Source organism: Spinacia oleracea, chromosome 1 (genome assembly GCF_020520425.1).
Source record: "Spinacia oleracea cultivar Varoflay chromosome 1, BTI_SOV_V1, whole genome shotgun sequence".
Taxonomy (NCBI): domain Eukaryota; kingdom Viridiplantae; phylum Streptophyta; class Magnoliopsida; order Caryophyllales; family Amaranthaceae; genus Spinacia; species Spinacia oleracea.
In genome coordinates, this window is record NC_079487.1 from 105,185,202 (window position 1) to 105,213,188 (window position 27,987).

The following is a 27,987-nucleotide window of genomic DNA, read 5'->3' on the forward strand; positions in this document are numbered from 1 at the left end:
TCAGATTCAAACTTATTTCTAATGCTTTTTTTGTTTTGTTATTGTTCTGTTTATTGTTGATCATCTTTGTGTGTCAGAATATTCATTTTCCCTCTTTGCAAAATAGTAACAATCCATTACAAGATTGCAATACTTTGATACCTTTCTGAAGTTGATGAGTGATTTCACAGGCACATAGACCAAAACTTCACTTGCTACATCTTCATTGTTGCCAATAGTTTCAGCAGACTTTATGGAGTTTGGTAGTTTAGAATTGGTATTAGTTGTTTGAGACATTTCAGAACTTGAAAGGGTCGAAAAGGGTTGCAATCCCAGCCTTTTCAAGATTACTGAATCCTGATTTATATCCTGAATCATGCTCATTTTTTCTAAATTATTAAATCATTTTGCAACCCTTACTCCAAGGGACTTTATGACAGTTCAACCTATCTAAAGTCACTGCATGTAGTGACTTTTTTAGAAAGCAAAACAGAGACTTTTTTAAGAATTGTGTTCAAGAGTTTAGAATTGTCAGGCAGGCTGTGATTGTGTTTTCACCAGGTATTATTATGACAGTTCAACCTATCTAAAGTCACTGCATGTAGTGACTTTTTTAGAAAGCAAAACAGAGAAGGCACTTCTGCAACTTGACATTCTGACCCCTCTGAAATTCCGACTCTTTAGGTTGCAACTTCCAGTGATGGTAAAGATAAATGTGGTTTGGGTACAATAGATCACATGTCATATCTTAGATGCTTCCCCTGATATTGTATCTTCCGTATTCTAGAATGCCTGAAGTAGATTAATGTTGAATCTGTTGATATGTTTGCTTATAAATATGAAACAGTATTTTACTTTCTGCATTCCTTATCTCAGATTCTAAGGCATATTCTAAGAAATGTCTTCTGATTTTATAGGAGAAAGAACAATTAATCCGGAGACTCAATCATCGTTATCGCAATTAGAATCTAACAACAGTAATCACCTCGTAGAGTCTACCACTCAACAACCAAAGAAAAAAAGACAAGGTAGAAATACGTCAAGACATCAAGGCATAACTAATACATACTACACTGAACTTTACTTGTTTTGTTTATATTCTTTTGTTTTCAGGTCCCTTTCGAGGTCCAAGCAGAGCACTTAAATATAAAAAGTTGAGAAGTGTGCAACCAGGAAAGGTCAAAGTTCGTATTCCAACAGCTTTGGGAGCTATTATGGGCGATCGTGCAAATCAATTTGTGGCTGAATGTGCTGATTGGGTGAAAGAAATATGCCCTCTTAATGTTACAAGTTGGAATGACATGCCTGAAGAAGCAATAGATCGATTGTATAGTAGGATTAAGGTATGGCTTATGATTCAACTGCTCATATGTGTCGCTTCTAGATTTGGACAAATATGTTCCATATTAAGATAGAACAGTTGACAAATATAGTCTGGTGTTTTTGTTTGTTAATGCGTTAATTTTGAGGTGTTCTGATTATCACAAATTAGTCTGAGATTGTGATATATCTTTGAAGTTTATATACTCTTAAATGTGGGAGTTTTTGTTTGAACTCTGTAAAAGCTTGAACACATTTGCTACTGCTTCTTTCTACTAGCTTTTGTTTTACTTATTTGTAGCTTCCATTCTGCATTTGATGTTTCTGGACAGTGAATGGGATTTGATGGTATAACATTAGATGTGGACATACTACATACATTTTCAGAACATGTAACATACATTTAAACATAATATAACAAGTTGCCGTCTTCAATTTTTTGTAGGCTAAGTATGACTTCAGTGAAGATGACGGTGCACACATTGAGAAAGCATTAAGGATTCAATGTTCTACCCTTTACAGGCATCGGAGAGAAAGGCTGAAGAAGGCCTATTTTTCAAAGAGCAGAAATTTGAAAGAGGTGGAGCGTGCCTGCCCAGCAACAATAGATCTTGCTCAATGGAGGTGGCTTATATATAGCTATTGGAACATTCCTAAACAGAGGGCAAGTATTAATTACGAATACTAATATTTATTTGCATTGTCATCGTTTTAGTAATCTAATATATAGTGTTGTAAATAATGGGAAAGAAGTGAAAAGAATCGGGCGAATGCTCTTTCAAAGAAGATTCGGTCAGCTTGTGGTGCCAAATCAATAGCTAGGACAATTTATGAATTGGTGAGCTTCTTGTCAAACTTCTTGTCAATCTTTACTGTTTATTAATGAATAACTTCACTGTTTATATATTTCCTAGGAACTTGAGGCAGAGGCAGGTAGTAATGAGCGTGAAGAGGAGAACGAGACCACAAATGCATCTAGTTCAAATGCAACTACATCAACAACACAAGCTAATGGCGAACCTATGTATTTGAAGCTATGGGACAAGACAAAGAGGTATCAATTTGTCCAGTGCATTGCAATTGCTTAGCCTGTCCATTATTGCATACTTTCTCTCTTCTTACTTTTATAATTGATAGGCACAAAAATGGGAAGTTTGATGACGAGGCTGAAATTAAGTACAAAGAGTTCAAACAGTTGCATGAGAAAGAAGTTGGAGAGAAAGGTGCAGACAATGTTTCCTTAGATGTGGCCTATGAAAAAGTTCTTGGATATCGTCCAGGTTATGCACGGGGGTTAGGTAATGGTCACCCGGTGTTGTCCAAGGACGGGAAGAAAGGAAGGGCTGAGTTGGAAGTTAATGTAGTGCAACTCCAGAACAAGAACAACACGATGCAAGCTGAATTTGAGCATCATAAAGCTGAAACTTTGAGAAAGGAAAATGAAGCTAAGAAGAAACAAGAAGAACTGGAACAGAAGCTTAAGTTAATCATGGAGAAAATTGGCCTTGAATCCTTGACATAAAAAGGTAATATTTAATATTTGAAGTGAAATCAAAATTATTTTTAATACATACTTGTGGGGGTGGGGTAAATACAAGCTTTTTATGGGGAGATGCTGCCGAAATGAATGATGAAATTTGTTGTGGGTTTCTTTTGCTTTGTGTTGTGGTATGTTGTGTTGTGTTGTTTGTGAGTTTAAGACCTGCATTTAAGATGATATTGAACATAATCAGTTTCCCTTAAATCTGAGAAATAAGGAAGCACAAGAAAAAGAAATTATGCAGAACAGATTATCTACATCGTAGGTAGAAATTAACTGAAAAAGGAACAACCATGGATCTAGAAATTTACACAAGTAAAACCACTACCTACAGATTCCCTATTTGAGAACTTTAGACCACTTGACTGGTTCATAACATCACCTAGAGTAAGTAAGATCAGTGCAGAACAGTGGGAAAAAAAGCAGAAATAATGACAGGATACAAAAATGTAGTAAGATAAAAATAGCAGCATGTACTGACTCATGGTCTGCAATTGTTATACCTTTCCTGTTTCATGTCTACGAGGGAATGGTGTGGCTAGCCTTTGTGAGTTTGTGTTACCTGGTCTGTTATGGGTGTGCTTCACTGGTTGTTTCAGATAAACTAGCGCGCGTTTTATCTGGCCAATTAGGAGTCATCTCATACGTATAGAAACACCAATGACACTCATATATTGAAGCTTGACAACTTCATAAGTTCATAGAATAGTTAGAAAGTTCTGGAGCTCTACAAATAGTTAGACCAGTGAGAGCATAGAATTACATTGGTTTAACTTTGATGTCACTTTAATTATGATTTTCAGGAACAGCTGCAGGGAAATGAGGCTTTAGGTGTCCTGGCTATGATAGACGATGCAATGAAGTTGATTCGGACACATTTCCTAGCATGGAACGACAGTCTGGTCTCTTGAAGTGAATCGTACTAACATCTTGTTATCTCATGTAAATTTGTTTCTATGTATCTGATTTTTTTGTTTTGCAATGGCTAGTCGTACGACTTCATCCAACTTACGACATGGCAGCTAGCTTATGTTTTTTTTTGGTATATGTGTAGTACTTGGTTTGACATAACGCCATCTGGTGTCATTTCGTGTAAGATTGTGGAATACTACTGCTTTTCCGCGGTGGTGATGGCTATATTATGTACGGACCTCTGTGTAGAATGTAGCTTCACTGTTACTTGTTGCTTCATCAGATTTACTTTTTTTAAAATAAAAAGTATAACAAGAAGGGCGACTAAAGCAATTCGCCACGGTTGGTTTTGAACAAACAGGGCAAACTAATTCGCCCTTTTAAAGATACTTTAGAGGGCGAAAAGTAATATAAGAGGGCGAGATTAATGTTGATTTCCTTGATTTCAACCAAAGAAGGCGAAATATGTTTGCCCTATTTGGTTTTGATCAAAGAGGGCGAAATAAATATGTTGCCCTGAAAAGCTAATAGGACGGACCTAACAGGGCGAGGCAAGGGCGATTATTTAGACGCCCTTAAAGATTAGGAGGGCGATATTTTGATCAACCAGGGCGAAAAGTTTCGCCCTCCTTGGTCCTGTTTGTTGTAGTGTAGCTAGGAAACGAGAAAACAAGGTGATAGAGTTGGTTAATTTAGAAACAAAAAAGTGCAATAATAATAATGTATTTGGGTTTTGAGGAAGAAAGAGCAATGAATTTGATTTTCTTTTTCAAGTTACATATGTTAATTAATTTTGAGGTAATTGATTATTTTTTAACCATTAAACGGGAACACAGTGAATTAGGTTAAACCATTAGAATATTAAAAAAAAACAATTTTTTTTTTTTACTTTTATGGTAACTAATGGTTGGCCCGCGCGCGATACCTAAATCCAATTTGAGAAATTAATAGCTTAATTACTTTAGCTTAAGTATCTCAAATGTAGTTAATTAATGTAATTCTAGTTTCATTTTGAAAGTAAATAATACATGTATTAGTCTTCTCTGTACTATAGTTGTGTGATGTTTGCCAAACATATAGAAGAATATAAGTACTTTATTGAAGTTTGCATATTCTTGTTGATATTTTTTTTAAATACGTACACTTCGTATCAGATACAAGAGAATATAAGTCCTTGCTTAATATATATATATATATTTTTTAATAGTTTAGCTATAATTACAATATTATGACTTACATACAAGAGATGTTTTCATTCTAGTCAGTCCTTTACAAAGAGTTTGATAACCATTAGTCATTGCTGACAAGCAAGAGCATAGAGGTAAAACTTAACCTAACCTAATAGGCTAAAACGACTTATTTGTATAAGACTTATACATCTTAATTGATAAGTATCAACTCTAGATGCAACAATAACATGCAACCATAACATCTACTTCAAATAAATTAATAAATGTGAATAACTTCTAAAACATTATGGTAATGGAGTACTTGAACACCAGTGGAAGAATTTGTATCCTCGTATACCCCGTCTGCCATACCACATGTGTCCATATGTAATGTTGTAAATTAGTCGATGATCCATTGACCTCTTTTGACTCTTTCTTGATGTATCCATTTCAGTTATCTTTCTATAGAAAAATAATTACACACGCATCAGTTTACCTGGATGCATCAACATAAGAGCGATAAAGTTATTCGATTTTTCACAATGTGCATGAAGGTTAATGTAAAAAAGATGACCGATCTCTCTTGCAAAAAGATATCTGTAACCTACTGAACCCATTAATGCATAAGAGATGGCCTAGACCATTGCAATAAATCAATTCCCTTTCAGTTAGAAAAACACGTGAACGACTTACTCTATCCACATACTTAGAAGAGCATTGATGGGGATGTGCCTGGAATTTGTAACGCAAAATTCGTTCAGTTCAATCAAGTATTATTGGAACCAAATACCTAGTTAAGCACCCCGAGAGGATGACAAAACATATACATAGAGAAAATTCTAGAGCATGCACTGAAAGAAAGAAATTCCAGTATTGCTTGGAACTAAATACCTAGTTAAGCACCCCAAGAGGATGGTGAATTGATGATAATGTAAGAACCCATAAAACTCAACTAAACTAATGAGTGTCTTAAGAGGTTCATAACTCAATTAGGACACACTCACGTGTATATGTTTTTGAAAAAATTACTTTTAATAATCCAATCTTTAAGCCATTAGCCAAAATTAATCCAACATTTTGATTATTTTTTATTAATCCAAACTTTATACCACTTTAACCTTTGTAGATCCAAAAAACTGGTAACCGCCTAAAAAGGTCAAAAATATCCATTGACCTTTGGTTATTGGTTTCCCTCCCTAAAACGTCTTCTTCATTACTCTCTCTCACCCACCATATTCAATACTCTCTTCCTTACTGTCATTTTCTCTTCCCCCGCCATAACTGCTTTCATCATCTTCAACCTACAATTGTACCAGCAAAGTGACGCACGACTGTACCCGATGACATCCTCCTCCATTTGAAGAAAAAAAGCGAACAGTGGCTCTGAAAATCGCATTAAATTACCACAATTGAGGTAAGTAAAAATCCTAAATTTGATTCTTTGTGATTGTTTTGGATTAATGTAGTTGGTTTGCATCTAATTGAACCCTAATTTAGTTCCTAGTAGTCAAAATTTGTATGTTAGCACTGATTATGGAATTTGCCACAACGTCCACTTAATAATTCGAACAACCAATTGTTGGATAAATTACATCCATCACTTTGTAGTATTTGGGTTAATGTTTTAATTATTTACGACATAAATTTACAAACTTTGGTTAATTCATCAATTTGCGAATTTGTGGATTGCCCCAACCTCATATTGGGTGAATTGATTTATGGATTGTTTATGTTTGAATTTATCGTGTTTGAATTTATCGTGTTTGAATTGATCGTGTTTAAATTGATCGTGTTTAAAAGTGTTTTTGGTGATTGATTCGATGGGCTCTTGTATTGTGTTTACATCGTGGATTAATTAGGTAACTCGTGTTTAATTTGACTAGGATGGGTGTTGTGACGTTGAAAATTTGGCATGGTGGGTCTTTAAGACCGTGAATAATGGACAGTTAGTATATGAGGGTGGAAATGAGAAGACTTGTCAAATCGATTCTGATGTTTTGTGTTGGTGGGATTTACTCGATTAGCAAAGAAATGTGGGAATTATTCCACAAATGAGGGGTTGTGTTATTTGATCCTTGGGCAAACTATGGCTAATGGGAAAACACAACCGGAGCGTATTAGAGTACAATAACGACGACTTATGCAATTATGACTTAATGCAACTAATATGAGACAAATGCCTAGAAATGAAACCTAAATAAGCCTAAAATACCCTATACAAATATGGTTCATCACTTGTGTGCAATGGACAAGGTCTTCTCGGCCACCTACCCATAACATTGTTTTTCGTCCGCTCTTTCCCGTTTTCCCTAAGTTTTACAGGTTTTCAAAGGGGCCTCACAGTGGTTGTCAACCAACATCAATGTCATCTTCTATAAAGAAGTCACATGGATAAGAAGTCTAGTAAAAATAGCTCAAAGTAGATTGTGTAAACAAGGCTGCATGCATCAACAATATATCAAGGGATCGATCGAGAAAAAATTGTTGCCCTTTCGTAGTTTATCTATTTCGTTTGTGTTATTGTAATAGGTGTAATTAAAGACCTTAGTGTTTGTAATAGTGTGTAAAACTTTAAATTATGTGGTTAAGCCTATGTCAAACAAAAAGAGTACAAAAAATAGATGAATTTTTGTTATTTACGAAAATGATAAAGGTCGCAACATGCGACCTTTAAGCCGTGTCACAATGATGACATGGCATGCTTATGTGTCATGATTTAAATTGGAAATTAAAATATTTAACTTATATAACCTATTATATATGTTTTAGAAAAAAGTAGAAAAATCTTAATATTCTAATTTGTTTCCTTCTTTATACCGATTACCTTATTTACCTATTTTCATAGTAAAAAATATTGCATTGATAGTAAAAATAATCTGATGACGCATAGTCTATGTGGCGTCTATATGTACCAATTAAACTGCGACACGTAAGATTGCGACAACTAAATATTGTCGCAACTTGCGACCTTTATCATCACCCTTTTATTTAATCAAATTTGGCAAGTTAGTAAGGGTAAAATTTCAAAGGGAGACACTAATTGCACATAATTTCTTCTCTAAAATAGAGATTATTGAGTTATCCTTATTCTATATAAAAGTTACCTTTATTTTCTATAGAAGTTACTATTACTTTCAATAAAAGTTACTCTAATAAATTTATAAAGTTATCATTATCCCCTGAGACTCCAAAAAAAAACACTTCATTTCCCCGTGGAAAGTTTAATTCATTATTTATCAAATTAAAGTGACATCTCACAGGATAAGAAGAAGACTATTTGGATAAAGTATGATTAGTATCTAATCTAAATCATAGCTTAAACTTTTAGTCATGAATTAGGTTGAGCAACTAACCGTGCAATATACTTGTCTTTCCATTCAAAGTGAATAATGAAAAGGTATACCCACAAAAGCACAACATCCAACATACGATTCTCCCAAAAGCTAAGCAATCAAATTAATGGTAGCTTAACACTATAATTGACCCTTTGATTTGATATCTATGTACGTAAAGCAAAATTGAGTTGGTTAACAATTTATAACTCAATAACAGCAAAACTAAAGTCGAATTAAACGTTGTTGCTTTCATTACCATTTACTACTCATATTACTTTCGGTAACTTTTGTGTAAGACCGCCTTACCGGAAAGACCACTTTGATTGTTTAACTAATTGGTTTCATTGCTTAACTAATTAGTTATAATACTTTACTAATTAGTTTCATTGTTTAACTAATTGGTTTCGGTGCTTAACTAATTAGTCCCAATGTTTAACTAATTAATTTAATTACTTAACTTATATGACACCAAGGCGGTCTTTTGTGTAAGACCGCCTTATATAAAAGTTTGTATATTACTTTTTGGGTACGTTTTATTCACCTTATTTTAAGAAAAATAAGTTTAGATAAGAAAAAAATAAGGGGCCAAGTACGACACAGAGTACTCATATATAACTAAAATAAGTTGGAATAAGTTAGATAAGTAAAAATCAGGTGAATAGAACACAAACTTTCCATTACTCCCTACTATTTTTTAATCATTGCTGTAACTATTTTTTTCTTCAAAAAAATCCAATTATATTACTGTTAATTTCGGGTTAAAAACCTAGGTGCTCATTTATGCCTTGGTGTTTATACTGTAGTTGAAGGTGGTATACCAGGGTCAAGGATGGAGGAAGAAGGTTGTGACTTGTGAGGGTGACCGTGGAAGGAGTTTCTTGGTTTTCCCGAGACATGGTTGTTAAGTTTAGGTTTGCAAAGAGTTGTACACTCGTTGCATTCAAAATCTCATATTTGAAAACTGCTCCCCAAATGGAATGTTTTGGGGTTCATAGCATGTTCACTAACTTGAGTCTCCCCTTGTTTAAGCGGGGAAAATTTGGAGTACCTGAGTCATTTTTCGCGGCTCAGTTTGGTTGTGGACATTTCACCCTGCTCACAAGATCGTTTCAACCTTTTTGAGATTTTACTGTCCTTTCGTTTCTTCCTTTGTCTTTTAAGTGTCATAGGTTTATAGGGATTCACCTCAGCGATATGATTTATGCCCAAGGTTCATCACAAGTGCAATGGAAAATGTGGGAGTACAAGGTGGCTCAAGCAAGCTAGGACCAATTATTAAAGTGTTGGCTACATCTCCGGTTAAGGGTATTTTACAAGGCTTTGTAAGAGCTAGCAGAGCTCACTGTAGTAGCTTCGAATGCGTAAGGGTTTTGTATGGCTCCAAAGCTTTTGTAATATTTTGTTGTACTTTCTGAACTATTTCTTTTCAATGTATGTTTAGCCTATGTAAAAAAAGAAAAATTATGAATAGCCAAAAGGCAATACAAATTACAAATGGGGATATGAGGATTCAAACCCTTATACGTATTGTACACATGTCCTCAGTATTAACCAATAGGCCAAAACATTATTGCCTAATGTTGTTAGCTTTTCATTACTATTGTTTTGTCTATTACCGTTATTACTAAATATTGTTTTAAAAAGAACAAATCATTTCCTTAAATTAAGAGTAAAAAATTATGAGAAAGATTCTGATTTTGTTCTTTTTTGTTTGCACTTTTCAAGAGAAGAAAAAGAAAGAAAATAATATAGAAAAATGAGACATCATTATCAATTTTCGACACATTATTACCCAAATTTCCAAACCCAAAAATCCAACAACAAACGACTAACTTCTTAATCTCAATTATAGAGAACACCGGGACAAACCTCAGATCTCTCCATTTTCGACACTTTTTTCTCTCTCATAGCCCACCACGTTGTGTTTCTCTCATTGAAAGCGAAGTCTTCTGAAGTTGCTGCAAGCCTGCAAGTGTGAAGGAGAAGAAAACAAATTAAAAAAACAAATAAAAAAATCCGTCCAAGTAAATTGGGGTTTTCTTAGCTGTGCAGCAATTTCTTTTATAATGATCTGTTACATTGTGGGAAATATATATAATGATCTGGGTATTTTCAGGTGAAATGGGTTGACATTATTTTTTGAATTAATTGTGAGATTTTGATTTCAATTGGGGAAAAAAAATGGCGCTTTTTAGGAAGTTCTTCTACAAGAAGCCCCCTGATGGGTTGTTGGAGATTGCGGAAAGGGTTTATGGTATGTCTCCAATCTTTGGTTTAATTTTGCAACTTTTGATGTTTTTTCAGCATTTTTTTGGATGATTTGATGTGGGGTTTTGATTTGATTTGTTTCTTGTATGGTTTGAGGGACTTTATGTGTTGAACTTATAATTAGGGCTCATAAGTTGATGGGTTTAGCTGGCAGCATTGCATATGCTTTTTGATGGATGATTATGGTTGGTTTTGAGTTGATTATGGGTACATTTTATAAGATAGAAGTGAATGGAGGAAAAGGATCTTTGCTCTTGCAACCGACCTAGTCCCTTTGGGATTAAGGTTTTGGTATCTCTGTAAGGTTGGATTAGTCACTTGTGGACCTTGCGTTTGTTTCGATTGAGCTGTAGTTTAGTTGAGATTTGTGAGGATGATTTGGAATAACTTAGATAAGGAGCTTATTCTAACTTATTATCTTATATGAAGCAAGAAAAGAGTTTGTACTGTTTTTCTGGTGGTTTAATTGAATTTGTTTAGGTTCTATTGTTGCTTACTCTGTATGTATGAATTTGGTTTAGTTAATGTCTGGAAGTGTGGGAAACTATCTCTGTAGTCTTTGATTTTCTATCGGAGTAAGGTTACATATGTTTGGACTCCTCCACCACCCTACATTGGCATTTAGCAGGATATATATCGGGTTTTATTTGTTGTACTTGGCTACTAGATAGGTATTTATCGGGTTATATTAGTTGTACTTGGCTACTACATTGGCAGGGTATATATCGGGTCTTATTACGCATCCTTGCTTGTTCTTTCTAAACATTTTATTTGTGAGTGCTAGATTTCAGGTATTCATCTGTAAGAAAAATCCGTTTTGAGATCTGTGACACAAAATATAATTTATTCTTGTAGCTGTGTGGTAGCTGTTGAAGTTCACTGTTCTGATATTGTGGTTTTACTTAATTTGTTTCTTCTTAGTCTTTGATTGTTGCTTTACAACGGATGTGGTGGAGGATGAAAATTATCAAGGTTATATTGGTGGAATAGCTAGTCAGCTTCGTGATCACCTACCTGATGCTTCATTCATGGTGTTCAACTTTCGCGAGGGAGAGAATCAGAGCCAGGTTGCTAATATATTGTCAGAGTACGACATGACTGTAATAGATTATCCTCGGCAACATGAAGGTTGTCCATTGCTCACATTGGAGATGATTCATCATTGTCTTAGATCTGGTGATAGCTGGCTCTTGCTTGGTCAGCGCAATGTTCTTTTGATGCATTGCGAACAAGGTGGTTGGCCTATTTTGGCATTCATGTTAGCTGCACTCTTAATCTATAGAAAGCTTTATAATGGGGAACAGAAGACACTGGATATGATCTACAGACAAGCCCCTCGTGAGCTTTTGCAGTTGATGTCCCCATTAAATCCAATTCCCTCACAGTTGAGATATCTTCAATATGTATCAAGAAGACATTTGGACTCAGAATGGCCTCCTCCGGACAGGTGCTTGACAGTAGACTGCATAATTCTCAGGCTCATCCCTAATATTGATGGGTTGGGTGGTTGCCGGCCTATTCTTAGAATCTATGGACGGGACCCTTCACCTGCTGCTGAACGGACACCTATATTGCTGTTTTCAACACCAAAAAGAAGTAAAATTGTCCGGCAATACAACCAGGTGAGACAGCTAAAGATTTAACTGTTTGTCCTTGTGATATATTTTCCCTTATTGTTCTGTCTTCCACAGGCCTGTATTTAACTGGGTTGAAACTCTTGAAAGGGGTGCTTTACCTTATCTTCTTTTGATCGGTGTTGTTTTCATATAATGTGGGATCAGATATTTCGATCTCTAATTGCCTGTTTCAGGCGGTTGCTAACCGTCTTGCTTTCTTTGCTCTAAAATACTAAGACTTTGTGAGATTTTAATCGGTATGTTCATCTTATTCATGCTGACTAGTCTTATTCATGCTTTTGAGTATTATTTCAGGCTGAAAGTGAACTGCTGAAGATCGACGTTCACTGTCATGTTCAAGGTGACGTTGTGCTGGAGTGCATAAGCTTGGATGAAGATTTGGAACGTGAGAAAATGATGTTCAGGGTTATGTTTAGCACGGCATTTATCAGATCTAATATTCTTATGCTTAATCGAGATGAGATTGACACCTTGTGGGATGACAAGGATAAATTTCCTAAGGACTTCAGAGCTGAGGTACCCACCTCACTCCATTATTTCATTCTATGAGCTTGTTTGCTTTCTTTTGTAGTTATTTTCCCATTGAAAGCACTTGTTTTGTTGTTTTTCTGAGATTCACTGAATATTTTAAGCCAAAAGCTTCCGTATCCTTTTTGGATTTTTCCTTTGCCCGTAGGTGCTCTTTTCAGAGATGGACTCTGCAACCTCTGGCACTTCTATTGATATGCCTGTTACTGAGGAGAAAGAAGGCCTTCCTGTTGAAGCATTTGATAAAGTGCAAGAGATTTTCAGCAATGTCGAGTGGATAGATTCGAAGTCTGATGTTGCACCAGATGTTCTTCAGAAAATTACTTCATCAGAAATACCCAAAGAGAAATTGGAGATAGCTTCCCATGAGAGTGCAGACAGTCTTGAGGATAATTTGAAATCACTTGTACTGAAAGATATCACAAGTTCCTCATCAGGAACTACTGAGAAGCAAACCCAGTGCTCTTCAGAAACTACACTAGATACCCATTTAGCTGATCAACAGCCTGATACTTATAAAGAAGGTGTTTCAAATATTGTCCTGGAAAAGTTGGAAACGGGTAGTCAGACAGAGGAATCTAGTAGTATTGCAGTATCACGTCCTCAACAACTCGATGAGAAGGGAGATTTAGAGGCAAGGGAAAGCACGGCAGCTTCAATGTCTACGGTCTTTGAGAAGCTCTCGAAACAGTCCTTTGGACCTTCTCTAGATGCCAATGTTGTCCCGAAAAAGGCCCAACCAAAGGACTTTCTTCCTGTTCTTCAGCAAACTACACAAACAAAGATTATATCCCCACGTATACTTCAATCTTCCCATTCAAGTTCTGCCATATATAGCAATTCCATGCAGGGTTCACCGAAACCTATGCAAAGATTTCCTAGTTCACCGTCTTCACTTGGGATTACTGCGCTTTTGCATGACCATGATACATATAGGACTGATGCAGTGGCTCGTTTGGGGGCTATTCCTCCACAACCATCGGCTACTTCGGTCTCTTTTTCCCCTGAAGCACCTGAACCTGACCAAAATGCGCACTCATCCTATGCACTATCTCAATTACCAGCCCGTACGCCGACTCCACTTCCATTGCAATATGTATCACAACATAATGAGTCTCCACCAGCATTACATCCTCCACTAGTACCCCATTCATCTTCACAACCAACCTTAGAATCAGATAATGCTTGTCGTATGGAGACGCTTCCTTCAGGAAAAAACAGCTTAAATCCCTCTGTTCCTTCTCCTCCTCCTTCTCAGGCCACGTCTAGGATCTCAACAATTCCGTCGTCCATTCCTCCTCCCCCTCCCCCCCCCTCCCCTGCCCCCTTTTGGATCTTCAACTGTCCAGAAAACATCACTGCCTCCTCCCCCTCCCCCTCCCCCTCCCCCTGCCTCTTATGCACGACCTGCATTTCTGAATGTAGGGAGTGCTTTATCAGCACCACCTACTCCCCCGCCTCTGCCGGCCTCTTTTGGACAATCTCTTTCTCTGAATACTATGGTCCCCATGTCAATGCCTCCTCCTCCTCCTCCTCCACCTCCACCTCCACCTCCACCTCCTGTATTGCAGTCCCCATCTTCTTATGCTAGGAGCTCGTTGTCAAATCCTCCTCCTCCACCGCCCCCTCCATGTCTCCCTAAGAAATTTTCACCAGCTATAGATTCAGATTTGTCAACTTCCAGCACATGTGGACCAGTCAAAGCTCCACCTCCTCCCCCTCCTCCAAAATTACCAGTTTCTGTTGCAAGTCCGAAGATGTCATCTTCAGTGCCTCCACCACCCCCTCCCCCTAAAGGTGCCTCTACACATATTGGATCCAAAATTTCTTCTAAAACTCCACCTGTGCCACCCCCACCAGCACCTCCTGGAAAAGGATTGCCAAGAGCTAATAGTTCTGTTCAAGATTCTCAAGTTTCTGGTAGCAAAGGACCTGTTCCTCCGCCGCCTGGACCCCCTGGTCAAAAGGGAAGGGTCCTTCCTCGTGTTACTCCAAAGACTCAGGGTCAATCAAAAAAGAATGTTACGAAGCCATTTCATTGGATGAAATTAAATAGGGTAATGCAAGGTAGCTTATGGGCTGATTCTCAAAAACCCGATGAGGCTTCCAAGTAAGTGTTTTACCCTGCTTGTCAGTTTTTTTTATGACTATACCATTTGATTCTTAGAGTGCTACTGAGCTTTTTTTAATTATCTTACTATTTGGCAGAGCCCCCGAGTTTGATATGTCAGAACTTGAGGCTCTCTTTGCAGCTTCAGTTCCAAATTCAGAGAAGGGGGGCACTGGAGGGCAATCGGGACGTCGTCCTTCAGGGCCTAAACCTGAGAAAATTCAAGTGGTAAGTTGTGTTTGAGTTTCAATGTTGGTTAGTTAAAAAAAAAATTCTTCTTTTGCTAGGTATCCATTTGTGACTTTGATCTGTTGTCAAAGCCAAAGTCTGGCAGGGTTTGCCCGGAGACTTAACAGATAACTAATAAATTTAGTCATTAATCTTTGACTTAATAAGCACATTAAAAAGATAAGTGTAGCAGAGATGCATATGTTGAGAGGGATGTGCAGGAACACCTTGAGGGGGAAAAAAGGAATATTGATATTCAAAGGAGAGTTGGAGTTGCGGATAAGATAAGGGAGATTCGGTTAGATGGTTTGGGCTTGTGAGACATCGACCAAAAGATCCACTGGTAAGGAAGGCGGAGAGTTGTGATGTTGTAGATCTCAAACACAATCGAGGAAGGCCAAAGATGACATGTAGAAAGTGGGCTTGCAAGGTGATGTTGCATTAGATAAAAGCGAATGGAGGAGGAGGATCTTTGTGGATGACCACCTATGAATATGAAACAGACTCCCGGTTCATGGCTTCATGCAGCCGACCCCATCGGCCCATATCTTGGGAATATAGCTATGGTATTGTTGTTTTTGTATTAATCTATGACTAATGTTCATCATACGATCGTGGTAGCATAAGCTGTTGAATCATGAAAGGAACGTCAAAACAAACTTGAAAGTTGAAACATGCATAATATTGTCATTTAGGATACTTTGAACTGTCTCCATAGTAGTATTTAACTGCTTGGAGGCAAGGTCATGTACATCTGAGCTTCTAGAGACCCTACCTGATGTATACTTAGATCTTAGAATAAGAAAATAGCACACTATACACTCATAACAATCTCAATTTGCAATTTATTCTGAAAGAACCCTGTCTCTTCTTGGGGTGGATTAATTTGAGTCTTGAAATTATGTTTGGTGCCGCTGTCCTAGTAAGCTATTGTCTATGCATTTCTTGATTGATCTTTGTACGTGCCTTTTCTGCAGATTGAGCTCAGGAGGGCTTACAATTGTGAAATAATGCTTACAAAAGTGAAAATTCCTCTGCCCGATTTAATGGTAAGGCCACAATAGTTGGTGTGCAAATAAATTCTTGGGTTTGATGTTGAATTCTAATGTATAGAGGAAATGGATTACTGAGCTTGCTGATAATTGGGTTAAGTAGTAATAAAGGCACCTAATCTTTGTTGCGGTTGCGATCCTATGAACAGTTATAGAACCACTTTAACTGGCACTGCGGATGGTTTGCAACTGCTGTGGCCTACTATGACAGTCGTGGTTGACTTAAAATCCCTTACAATGTTGTTGCAATGTGGCTCTGCAGCCAAGTTTTAAATCCCTGGTAGAATTTCAAGATAGCGAATGGGCTTGAGGGGCATTTCCATTACAATTTTGTATCAACTTTGTTGCAGAACTCAGTACTTGCTTTGGATGATTCGGCATTGGATGTTGATCAAGTTGAAAACCTTATAAAATTTTGTCCAACAAAGGAAGAAATGGAGCAACTGAAGGTAATTCATTAGAACTATGTCTGGTCTGGAATGATCCATAACATCCATTACTTGTCGATATTTCGGGATCCTATTTCAGTTATTGTCTATATCATGTTATTGGACTATTTTCGCCTTTCAGAGATTCCTTTTTCTTTTGCTTAACAATTTCTTGACATGTTTTGTCCTTCTTTAACTCGGTTAAAATTTTTGCATGGTCAGGCATACAAGGGTGATAAAGAGAGTTTAGGGAAGTGTGAAAAGGTTTGTCAGATACTTCCCTTATTATTTATTTGTTGATTAGAGTTAATAACTATTGCACACTTAATGGTACTAAACATAAGAAGAGACCAAGATCTGTGAAGCTCAAGCTGACAAAGTACCAGTTAATTTAATTTGTTGCTAACAATTTAGGTTATGCTGTATTTCGGTGGCTTGATTTTATTCATTTGCTGCAATAAAATGTTGAAATAGGGCATTCTGATGTATTAATACTCATTAATTCTGCAACAGTTCTTCTTAGAGTTGATGAAAGTGCCACGAGTGGAGTCGAAACTCAGAGTTTTTTCATTCAAGATACAATTTAATTCTCAGGTTAGTTATTCTCATTATGATTTAGTTGTCCATCAAACCTTGTCTGGATTGTTAATCTGGTTTTATTTATTAAATTTCAGGTGTCCGATCTAAGAAAGAATTTGCAGATAGTGAATTCTGCATCAGAAGAGGCAAGTGTTCTCGACCAGCTCTATGCTTTTTTCTTCACTTGCTTTCCCGATGTTCGTCTAAAAATATAATGCTTGTGCATGTGGTCTCATTTCCAGATCAGATCTTCAACAAAGTTAAAAAGAGTAATGCTAACAATCTTGTCTTTGGGCAATGCAATGAACCAAGGGACTGCTCGTGGTGGGTTGAAATTTTCTCGCATTTCTAGTCTCGTTTTTTGTTAGAGTTACAAGCTTTTCATGCTTTCATTATTTGTTGCGAGTTCTAGATGCTTTTACTTTATCATTTGATAAAGTTTTTTTTTTTTAATTTATTCCTTGAACATGCCTGTAGGTGCTGCTGTTGGGTTTCGACTGGATAGCCTCCTTAAACTCACAGATACTCGCTCTCGAAATAGCAAGATGACTCTTATGCATTACCTGTGCAAGGTAAAATATTTTCCGAGTTTGATTTACCATAATTTTCAGATAGGAGGAGACATAGTGTGGTATACCTTTTGTGCATGCAAGTGCAAGATTTCCTGATTTAATTTCTCTTTTTGGCTCATCGAATAATGGGAACACAGTCTTTATTTGGTCTAATCGATTTGGTTATCTTGTTCCTCCATGCTAAGAATTATTAGCTTCAGATGACAATAGACATAATGTGGAAAACATAGCTTTCATACATCTAAAGCGCAATACCAACCCCCCCCCCCCCTATCCCCCGTTATTTTTTTCCTATTCTTGACTCGTCTAATAATGGGGAATGAAGTCTTCATTGGGCCTTCTCTGTTTGTTTATCTTGTGCATGCATGCTAAGAATTATACTCCCTCAGTTCATAAATACTACTCACATTCTCCTTAAATATCAAAAGAACAACCAAATATATATTTCACTGATATACCTTTTTCTTTTGAGACTGAAATGCTCTGCTCTCAAGTGAGCCACTCTTACACCTTTGTAATTTTCCTGCCACCTTAGGTTCTAAGGAACATTTATTATCCCGTATGAACTTATACGTCGTGTTGTACTTGTACTAGTATAAATGTCGAATGCGTAGGTATGTACTCTGGACTCTAAGCGCTATGAGTGCCATGAAGGCATGAACCAGATTTGAACTGGTGACATGAGGAGATTGTGTCCTCTGCTCTACCAACAGAGCTATCTCCTCCATTCATTCACTTTTCTGCCACATCATCTTCTCATTTTATTTAACTCAATAACTTAGTTTATGTCAATTTAATTGTTACAAAGTCTTCATAGTTACAGAAATCCCTTGGTTCTTCCATATTTTGTCAATAATTTTGTATGGTATTGGGAAAATTTAATTCCTTTTAAATGAGAGATTATTTTGGACTTTGCTGAAATGATAAAACAATCTTTGGAGTTTGGAGCACTTATCCTTGAAGTAGTATGAGTCAGATACTAAAAGTGATGTGGGCTTATAATGGAGCTACTACTTCAAAATTAAAGTTGCAAGGTAGTTTATGGACTAGGAGAATGTGCTAGTGATAGAGACTGTTCTTAGAGTTTAGAAAGCTATGGTTTGAGGTCATATCTTTGAGTCTCTTTTTTGAGAATTGGCCTATGTTTGAGCTTTGCCGGGTCAGTCTGATATCCTTTTTCTGATGTAGATTAGTAGATAGTGTTTGCTAGAGATTTCTTTGAGGAAGAGGAGGTTTGTATCATTGTTTTAAGTTTGGAGGATGACTATATGGTTTCTGTTGTGTGTTTCCAAGAATAGGAGGATACGGCAAACAAGGATTTATTAAAGTTTGCTGGTGGTTTTATGAGAATTTGGCATGAGTTGGGCATTTATTACTCTTTTACTAAGAAAAAAGCGGTCCTTGCGTTCTAGAAATTCAAGCTAGTTAGACTTCTGTTCTTCTCTTCTCTTCCTTTCACATTCTCACTATTTCAGTAGCTTCGAGTGTCTTTATGAAAAGTAGAAGAAAATGATACGAAGTATATGGACTATGTTTTTCCACAATAGAAAAGGTGGTTGCTATTGTGGTTGATGATGGTTTTCCACAATAAGGTGGTTGCTATTGTGGCTTCTTAAATGACCATGTTTTTCCTTGCGTATATTAGATGGTTAAAGGGGAGTGTGTGAATAGTGTTAAGTCCAAATGTAGCGATTAATAGCGGAGGTATTATGTCTTTATGAGGCAAGTAATTATCTTTAAGGAGTGTTCTTTTTGGTATTATGATATGGCTAAATTTCTTGGGAATAGAATGTTTTTATCTTGGGTTTCTTGTAGGTTTATTCTCTATCTATTAAGTTAACTCACGCAAGATATGGGAGGAATAATGGCAGGAATCTTCTTCGAAGACCTCTTTCCCAAAGTTTGTAAGAAAATTGCCATTACAAGGTTTTTTGGAAACATAATCTTGATGTTTGCTAAGTTGCTAACTGTATTGGGATATATTATTATGATTTATGACTATATTTAATCATAATTATACTCCCTCAATCGCCGTATTTAGTTATTCATGGAGTTTTATGCGATACGTAATTGTTTGCTTATTTTGAATTGAAATGTAAAAGGTGATTGAAGATAGTGGAGAATTTTTTTAAATTGAATAAGAGAGGGTGTGAGCCCTAACTTTTGATAGTGGGGAGAGAGAGCTAATAAAATATTATTGGAAGTATGACAATTAATTTGGGACGGACGTATAAGGAAATTGTGACGGTAAAATTTGGACGGAGGAAGTAACATATTTGGAAGGGAATAGTGTTAAATATTGTTTTAGGGTGTGTTTGAAATAGGTTTTAAATAATTTAACTCATAATGTTAGTCAAAGTTTTTTGGAATGACAATGATCTATGTGCTATGTAGTATCTGCCCTTTATTTGTTTGCTTCTTTGATATAAATTGTTAAGTAGAAAAAAAAATTTAGTGCTAAATTTGATGAAAGTTATTTTTTCAAGAACAGCCTCCAATTTAAACTTTAATTGATATGGAGTATTAGATCTGGCACACTGCGACACTAGTTTCAAATTCTGCTTGTCTAACTGCAGGTTCTCGCTGAAAAGCTACCCGACGTTTTGGATTTTCCAAAAGATTTGGTCAATCTGGAGGGGTCAACGAAGGTACTGAATCTTATTTAATTTAAAGCAATCCTTATCATCCTGCTCAATCCAATTACAAGGGATAATTTATGCCCTATCAGGCCCTCTTCAGTTCACCTGATTTTTTACTGAACTGAAATTATTTTTCCTGGTTAAACTGATTGGAACTGAAATTTGATTCACCAATGTTTTTTTTATTGTATGAAGTTATTTAATTTTACTAATAACTATTGATTTTTACTTATTATAACTGATTTTTGTTGATTAAAACTCCGTTTTACTATTTTTTTAAGGTCAACATAAAGGGCCTTAGCTGATTTCATTTTGATTACTATCCATGGATTGTCTCAAGGAAAGTCGTTCCATTATACTGTGACTATGTGGATTATATTGGGTGGTATAGGTGCCTCTATGAACTGTGTTTATTGTACGTGGTTATGGCAGCTATGTATTGGTGAAGATTGTAAATCCCATTTTGTTTTCCCTTGCTTTCACGAAGTCTATCTTGTGAATTGGAGGAGAGCAAGTGAGGTAAAGGAATTGGAGATGCTCCTGTGTCTTTTTTCTCAACGTGTCAAAATTTTGCTGGACTGGACCTTGTTTTCAGTCATGGAACTCAGAGAGGGAAAATTTGTTTTGCTGGACTAGACTTTGTTTCCTCAACGTGTCAATACCTTTGTGTCCTGTGAACTATCCAATCATATTAGGACAAACTTTGCTTAGTTCTTTGTGGAATTTTTGCATAAAAATCACCACTTTCGAGAATTTATCTCAAGGCTGATCTTGTGGTTGTTACTCCTACTCCTATTTAAAGATACTGTGACGATTTAATAGGTTAAAAGAAAACAATCCTTTTGCCTTAGAGTAGATTTTGCCACTGGTTAGTTTGACATCATCATTTAAGTGATAGTTTCTTACTCTATGTAGCCGGCTGAAACTGTTGTGCACCAGCAAAATTCTTGGTGTATGTTTTACACTTTTACATCATTACGCTGGCAAACTCCTACTTACTGTTTAAGGAAACAATCATGGTATTGGTAAATAGAATTTGCTTTAACTTGGGAGTCATCAAAGTTAATGGATTTTAAATGGAATCCCCCCTCCCCTCTTTCCCCTCTTTCAGTGTAATTATTTGCTCTGACAGGGTCCTAGAGCATTACTGTATCATAGTTGTTAAATCTTATGATTAGAAGAAAATAAGCTTTATGGAGTGTTTAGGGTTTAGGCTAATAGCTAGCGTTTTCATGGCTTTTGGCTTTTTAATGTGGTCCAGCATCCAAAAAACGGGTTTGGTAACTGGCTAAAAAGCCAACTTTTCCGCCAAAAATGAAAATCTAGTGTTACTAGCTTTTTGGGTTGGCTTTTGGCTTCTCACTATTTAAATTGCTTTTCTATCCTTGTTGTTCACTAATTAACTACTCCGTAATAATTATAATTATATAGTTAATAATTAAATACTCTATAATTAAATAATTAATAATTAAATAAAATAATTAAACAATTAAATAACTAAATAATTAATAATTAAAAATAATATTAAATAGTAAATAATTTAATGACTTAACAATTAAATAATTATTGATTAGTTGTACTTAAAAAAATTATTACAAAATAATTAATAATTAAATACGAGTAATTAATAAATATTAATGATTATTACCTAAAATTAATAATTAGTACTAAAAATTTATAAATTAATCATTAATCACCAATAATCAGTAAATTACAATAAGAAGTATTATAGTTTGTACTCCCTCCATTCCTAAATGATGTATCCATTTGGAAAAGGGTGGTGTTTTTAAGAAAATTGGAATCTTAATTTGTATTGGTATAAGTGTAATGATTGGGTGTAAGAAAAATGATTGTATGTAAGAGATTATAATAAAAAAAGAAGAGAGAAAATAATAAAGAAATAAGGTAAGAGAGAGGAGTGATAATGATGGGTGATAAAGGAGGTGAGAGAGTGGGTATATGGGGAAGGGAAAAGAATTAAATAATAGGGGTGAGGAAATTTAGGTGGGGAATCTTTAGGTATTTTGGTAATTAGATAGAAATGTAAGGGTATTTTAGGAGAAAATATATGTCCAAAAATAGAAACGGATACAATAAAAAGAAACGCTTAAAATGGAAACGGATACAACAAAAAGAAATGGAGGGAATACTTAATAATTTATAGTACTACTCAGTTTCACAATACTTGCATCATTTCTTTTTTTACGTATTCCAAAACGCTTCATTGGACATTAATATCTTTAATTGCGTATAACAAAAACTTATAAAAACTTGATGTTTGAAATTCCCGACTTGACAAGATCTCACTTGACCATGTTTTTCTTACATAATGGTGAAAGAAAGTTTGTCAAAGTTGGTTGATAAAATAGTGCCGAAATGAGAAACGATGCAAGTATTGCGAAACGGAAGTAGTATAAGCTAATCTAAAAATGGTTACAATAATACTCTAATATAATTTATGTATTAGTTATTACATATGGAGTACTACATAATAATATTCATTAAAAAATGAATAAAAGCCATAAAATGTCTCCAATATATAGCTGCAACCAACAATTGATTTTACCAAACATATTTGTAAACTATCAATAGTCAAACAACCAACAAAAGCAGCCAACTTAAACCATCGGTCAAACTAACCAAGTAAAACATCCGACAATCAACGACGAATTGCCAAACAGGGCCTTAAATAACTCCCTCCTGTTCCCTTTTTGTTCTTCTGATTCATTTTCAAAATTTTCCATGCACACGGCCTGATATGTTATTCCGTTCGTTCTTTAGAACATGTTGACTTTCACGCTCTCCCATGCATACCTCTGACCATTATCTATCACCATTTTTATTTTTGATTGCCTATTAGTAAAAGTTACAAAAATTTGGTATTGTAAAAATATACAATGAGACTAATCCGACAACAATGTAACATTTCTTTTTGTCTATATTTGTAAAACAAATGGTCCCAATGTGATTTTTTTGAGGGAAAGTCCCAATGCTAGCATCACTACATGATAGCAGTCTCAATGATTGTATTTATTTTAAATGATCGATATCTTTAAAAGGACCCCCTGGAGGCCGTATTATATGGGGCATACCTTCCCAAAATCAAATTTCAGAATCTAAAATGCAGCCCAGATATTTTTCTAATAATCCAATTGCCTTCAGCCAATGAAGTTAAAACCAGTACTTGTCCAGTAAAGCTTCCTATTGTACTCCGTACTATGAGTTAAGACTTAAGAGCATCAGGCTTGAGAGAATTTCCAATCTTCCATAACCTTGGAGCATGCCCACTACATGCCTGTCAGCTTGTGTTTAATGTTGCGCTTTCCAAGCTGTTTTCTGAAAGTAAAGCAGGAATTTGTCCATTCTTTTCAAAAGCTTTGGTATTACGATTCTATTTTTCTGCCTTTTCTATAATCCTTTGGTACGATACACGGCTGCATTAGGGAGGCGCATGGCATCATGGCCTCTGCTAATTTGAATTAGATTTTATGTTTTCCTTCTACTTGAAGAAAAACCTTTAGCATGGTGCTAGGGAGTGTAGCAGATCTGATCTTTTGCTGTAGCTGAAAATAAGTATGTATGAAGGAGCTATATATTTTTCTCACCCTGTATTATCTAGTTTCAGTAATTTGTATGCGTGACAGTCATAACCATTTACTATGCAGATACAACTTAAAATTTTGGCGGAAGAAATGCAAGCGATTAGCAAAGGGCTAGAAAAGGTTGTTCAAGAGCTAACTGCATCAGGAAATGATGGCTCTATTTCTGGAGACTTTTGTCAGGTACTCCATGCTTTTAGGTTTAGTTCCTACATTGTTTTGTTTTGAGCTCATCATAACTTCTATCGAAGATCATATGGCTTCCTTTGGTGATTTTGGATCATCAGCTTATATGTATAATATAAGCTGATTAGTGCTCTTATTATTTCAAGGACAAAGAATCCATTAATACATATGGAGAAACCTCGCTCGGGCAATGGTTGTTCCACACCGAAGGGAACTAATCTAGCAAGGTGATGAGCGACAGAGTTGCCATCCCTTTTAACATGAGACCAAGAAAAAAAAAAGAACTAATGGAAAACACGTCTTCTAGTATAGCATCAAGTTCATCAATTTATATTTAAGCACCATGTAATGATGAATTGTCGCTCCAATATTGCATATGGAGGGGTTTTAAACCTTTTATGTTTGACTAATGTTTTAAGAGTTGCAAATGAAGTGAGTTTGGTCAATTACTCTTGTTGGGTGCCTTTTTTTTTCCTTTCCAAACACTACTTCAGCACGCCAATATTTGTTTGTCATCGAACCATGGACCAGCTTAAATCACTGGAATGAACTACTACGGGTGAGATAACTTTGGGCTCCTTGGATTGCTATACAAAGAAATGATAATGCATGTGGCCATTGCTTCATGAAACTGCCTCATTTGTGAATACAGAATAATTTTGGAAAATTCTTGATATCTCGCCTCAATACAGATTAGTCTACTAGTTTTCTTTTAAGAGTTGGCTAATAGATGTCTGTGTGTAGTTTGTGTACTGATGATTCAGTTGTCAAAATTAGGAGACGTTAAAAAAGGTCGAATTTGTATTAGTTAGGCGTGTAATCATAGTCATTGATTGAGTTCTTCGAGGCTAGATTCTCATTTAAGATAAAAATTGTTTCTGATACATCATGCTTAAGTTACAGTAATTCACTAAATACTATACTGTTTCAGTATGCTATCTTGGAAATATGAACAACTAATGATGTAATGTTCACAAACTCCACATGGTTATATGCACTTAGCTATTAGCATGTTCTCAGTTCTGTGTGTTGCTATGGAGAATTTGCCACATAGTCCTTGTGGGTTGTGCACTTGTGCAAGAATAATTAATGTCTAGACATAAATTAAATTAATTTGTTGACGTTTTATCCCGGATTTTGTTCTATGAAAATTATGTTGGTCTCTTTGACTCTTTCCTACAAAGATTTAGTCCTTGGCTTTAATCACAAATGTGAAAAACTTTCCTAGTACCACAAAAATGACATCTTTAATGATATTGATATGGTGTACAGCTGACGAGAAATACTCTGATATAAACTGTGAATTTAGGAAGTTTTTATTCAATTTGCTCTTAATGAAATTCTTTTCAATTTGAACATGAACAGATTTTGAAGGGGTTTCTTTCTTATGCGGAAGGTGAAGTGAGGTCTTTGGCGTCGCTTTATTCTATCGTGGTATGTTTATATTGTCCCTTGAGGCTTCATTCTTTTCACCTCAAACTCACTTGTGTGAACTTCTGGAACTTGTCTGAAGTTACATGAACATGTTAAATCTTACTTTACTTGTAATATCTGAACTTATTGGAACTTTTCTCAACATTTTTTCACGGCACTTAACTTTAAGGTGAAAAAAACAAGCATTTTGTTTTTCATGTTGGTGGAATGAGTTTCTTTGAGCACGGATGTTTCAAGCTAAAGGTGTTTGGTTATAATGGGAGTGGAATTCGTTCTCCGTTTTCTTGCTTGAACAATATGCATTCCAGCTGTCTGTTACTTTCAGTTACTTGTGAATCTGGTGACTTATCCAGGATTACGGGGAACTACTACTGCTCCATTTGGTTACTTGTCTTTTTTGTTGCTGAAGAAAGCTTACCTTGACCTCAGCTGGATTGCTTTGGTTTAATTTTCCAATACTGTGATTAAACCACCATGTGATGGATACTTTCAGGGTCGAAATGCGGATGCTTTGGCAATGTATTTTGGTGAAGATCCAGCTAAGGTGCCTTTTGAACAAGGTACTCAAAAGATTCTCTAGCTAATTTCTCTTCGAGCAGTTTGAACTTTGATGTGACGAGGAAAATAGCCGTGAGGGGAAATTGATTATCATTATGTGATAACTAAGTAGTTTATTTTTCCCACTCTTTGGAATTAATATCCCAATCCCTCGTGAGCGTATATGAGAACATGAACAGATATCCTAATTTTTGTTGTACCTTTCTTAAAAATAAAAAATAAATGAGAACATGAACAGAAACACCATGATTTCACTAAAATGCCCTATACTCCGTAATAATACGGAGTAGTTTTGTGCTTCTCAATCTCTCTGGCTCTCTGCAGTCTGCACCACTTCATTTATGTAGGGGTGATGTTTTGAAATCTTAATATAATCTGTTTCGATTTTTTTTGGAAATGTGATAACTTTTTTCTAGACATCACAAAATAATATGCGTGACTATGATTATGGACAGATGAATTTAATTATCGGTATTATCTATACTAATATATTATAAAGCGTTTATAAGAAAGTATACGTGCATGTATTAATACCAAGATTCAAACTTGTGACCAACAAGTATTGAATAATAAGTATTACCAACTTAGCCAAATATTTGTTATTCTTTATTATTCCATATAAATATACCTAACTTAAAAGATGAGTGATTAATTTTACTTCTCTTATCACGATGCAATAATTCTATAAGAGACTTTAAATTTTGTTACAGAATTACCTTAGAAACATTAATTTTGTGATTTTTGATTTTTTTTTTTTCCATTTGCGACACATAAAAACAATTTTATTTTACGCAAGTTTTTTTTTAAAAAGTCGAACATACTTGTTTTATTCAAAGTATCAACCCGAATCATCGCTCGGGCAGCACACTAGTTTGTTTGTTTATATGCTGACTACTTTGAGTGTGTTAATGAGTTAGGGTACTAGAGTGCATTCTAATTTCTAAGTATTACTCTTTGTTGAAAATTTGGTTGCAGTTGTATCAACATTGCAGAACTTTGTTAGGATGTTCCATCGAGCACATGATGAGAACTGCAAACAGATTGAGTTTGAGAAGAAAAAGGCAGCAAAGGAAGCCGAGAATGAAAAGTCGAAGATGACTGCTCGAGCAAAGGACTCTGAGCCATTAAAGCAATCCCCTCGGAAATTTGGCACCGTGAAATGAGCAATCTACAGATAGTTTAACCCTAGACCTATTAAAGTTTGCTTGTTTACTAATTAATTCACATATTTTCTCTGAGATTTTTCCCAGAAGATAGCAGCAGAAGCTAGTCCTAGTATGCTGATTGCTGAACTCCCTGATGGAAATACACGAACACGGACACTGAAGCTAATGAGATGTTTGATGGGTTGACAATACATAGATAATGTACAGCATAATTCGTTTAAATGTAGTAGTTAGAAGGATAGATTACATGGTTAGTGATTTGATTATTATGAGTTCTTTTTAGCTGTAAATTTACCCATGTTTGTTTGGGTACCATTCTTTGAAGAATGATAAATGTATATTAGGGACGTCGTTTTTGAGTCCCTATACTACTGTTAAGGCGTTTGTAACAGATGAACAATACTACTATTGCTGTAAAAACATTCATCATCTGTATTTTTTGTGACTTAGTATTCTTAAATTCTTTATCCTTAAAAGTTCTTCAAAATTACGTGTTTTAATACCGACTCCATTGCCTTTTGTGGGACTGAGAAGTAAGAATGAGAAGAACAAGTCCTATGCTCCGTTTGATTGAATTTATTTTGGTTTATCTGAACTTATTTTATTTGGCAAAAACTTATTTTATCAGAAATAAATTTATTTGTGTGTGATAATGTCTGGAAAAAACTTATTTTTTACTGAACTTATATTATCTGAACTTATTTGAATTTATCTGAACTTATTTTGTATGAAATGAGTCAAAATAAAT

The 27,987-nt window shown here is 35.6% G+C and overlaps 1 protein-coding gene across 1 annotated transcript; it reads left to right on the forward strand.

Annotated features, from left to right (window-relative positions):
- The first annotated feature begins 10,020 nt into the window (after positions 1–10,020).
- Positions 10,021–27,706, forward strand: LOC110803477 (formin-like protein 6). Its single transcript, XM_022008995.2, is given in 19 exon segments — positions 10,021–10,509; positions 11,445–12,145; positions 12,455–12,676; positions 12,837–14,008; positions 14,010–14,798; positions 14,897–15,026; positions 16,004–16,075; positions 16,429–16,527; positions 16,729–16,770; positions 17,020–17,100; positions 17,181–17,231; positions 17,328–17,409; positions 17,563–17,657; positions 20,234–20,305; positions 23,962–24,078; positions 25,447–25,515; positions 26,009–26,075; positions 27,049–27,216; positions 27,219–27,706. Coding segments are annotated over 19 exon segments (4,140 nt in total). The 5' UTR covers positions 10,021–10,436; the 3' UTR covers positions 27,257–27,706.
- The last annotated feature ends 281 nt before the right edge of the window (positions 27,707–27,987 follow it).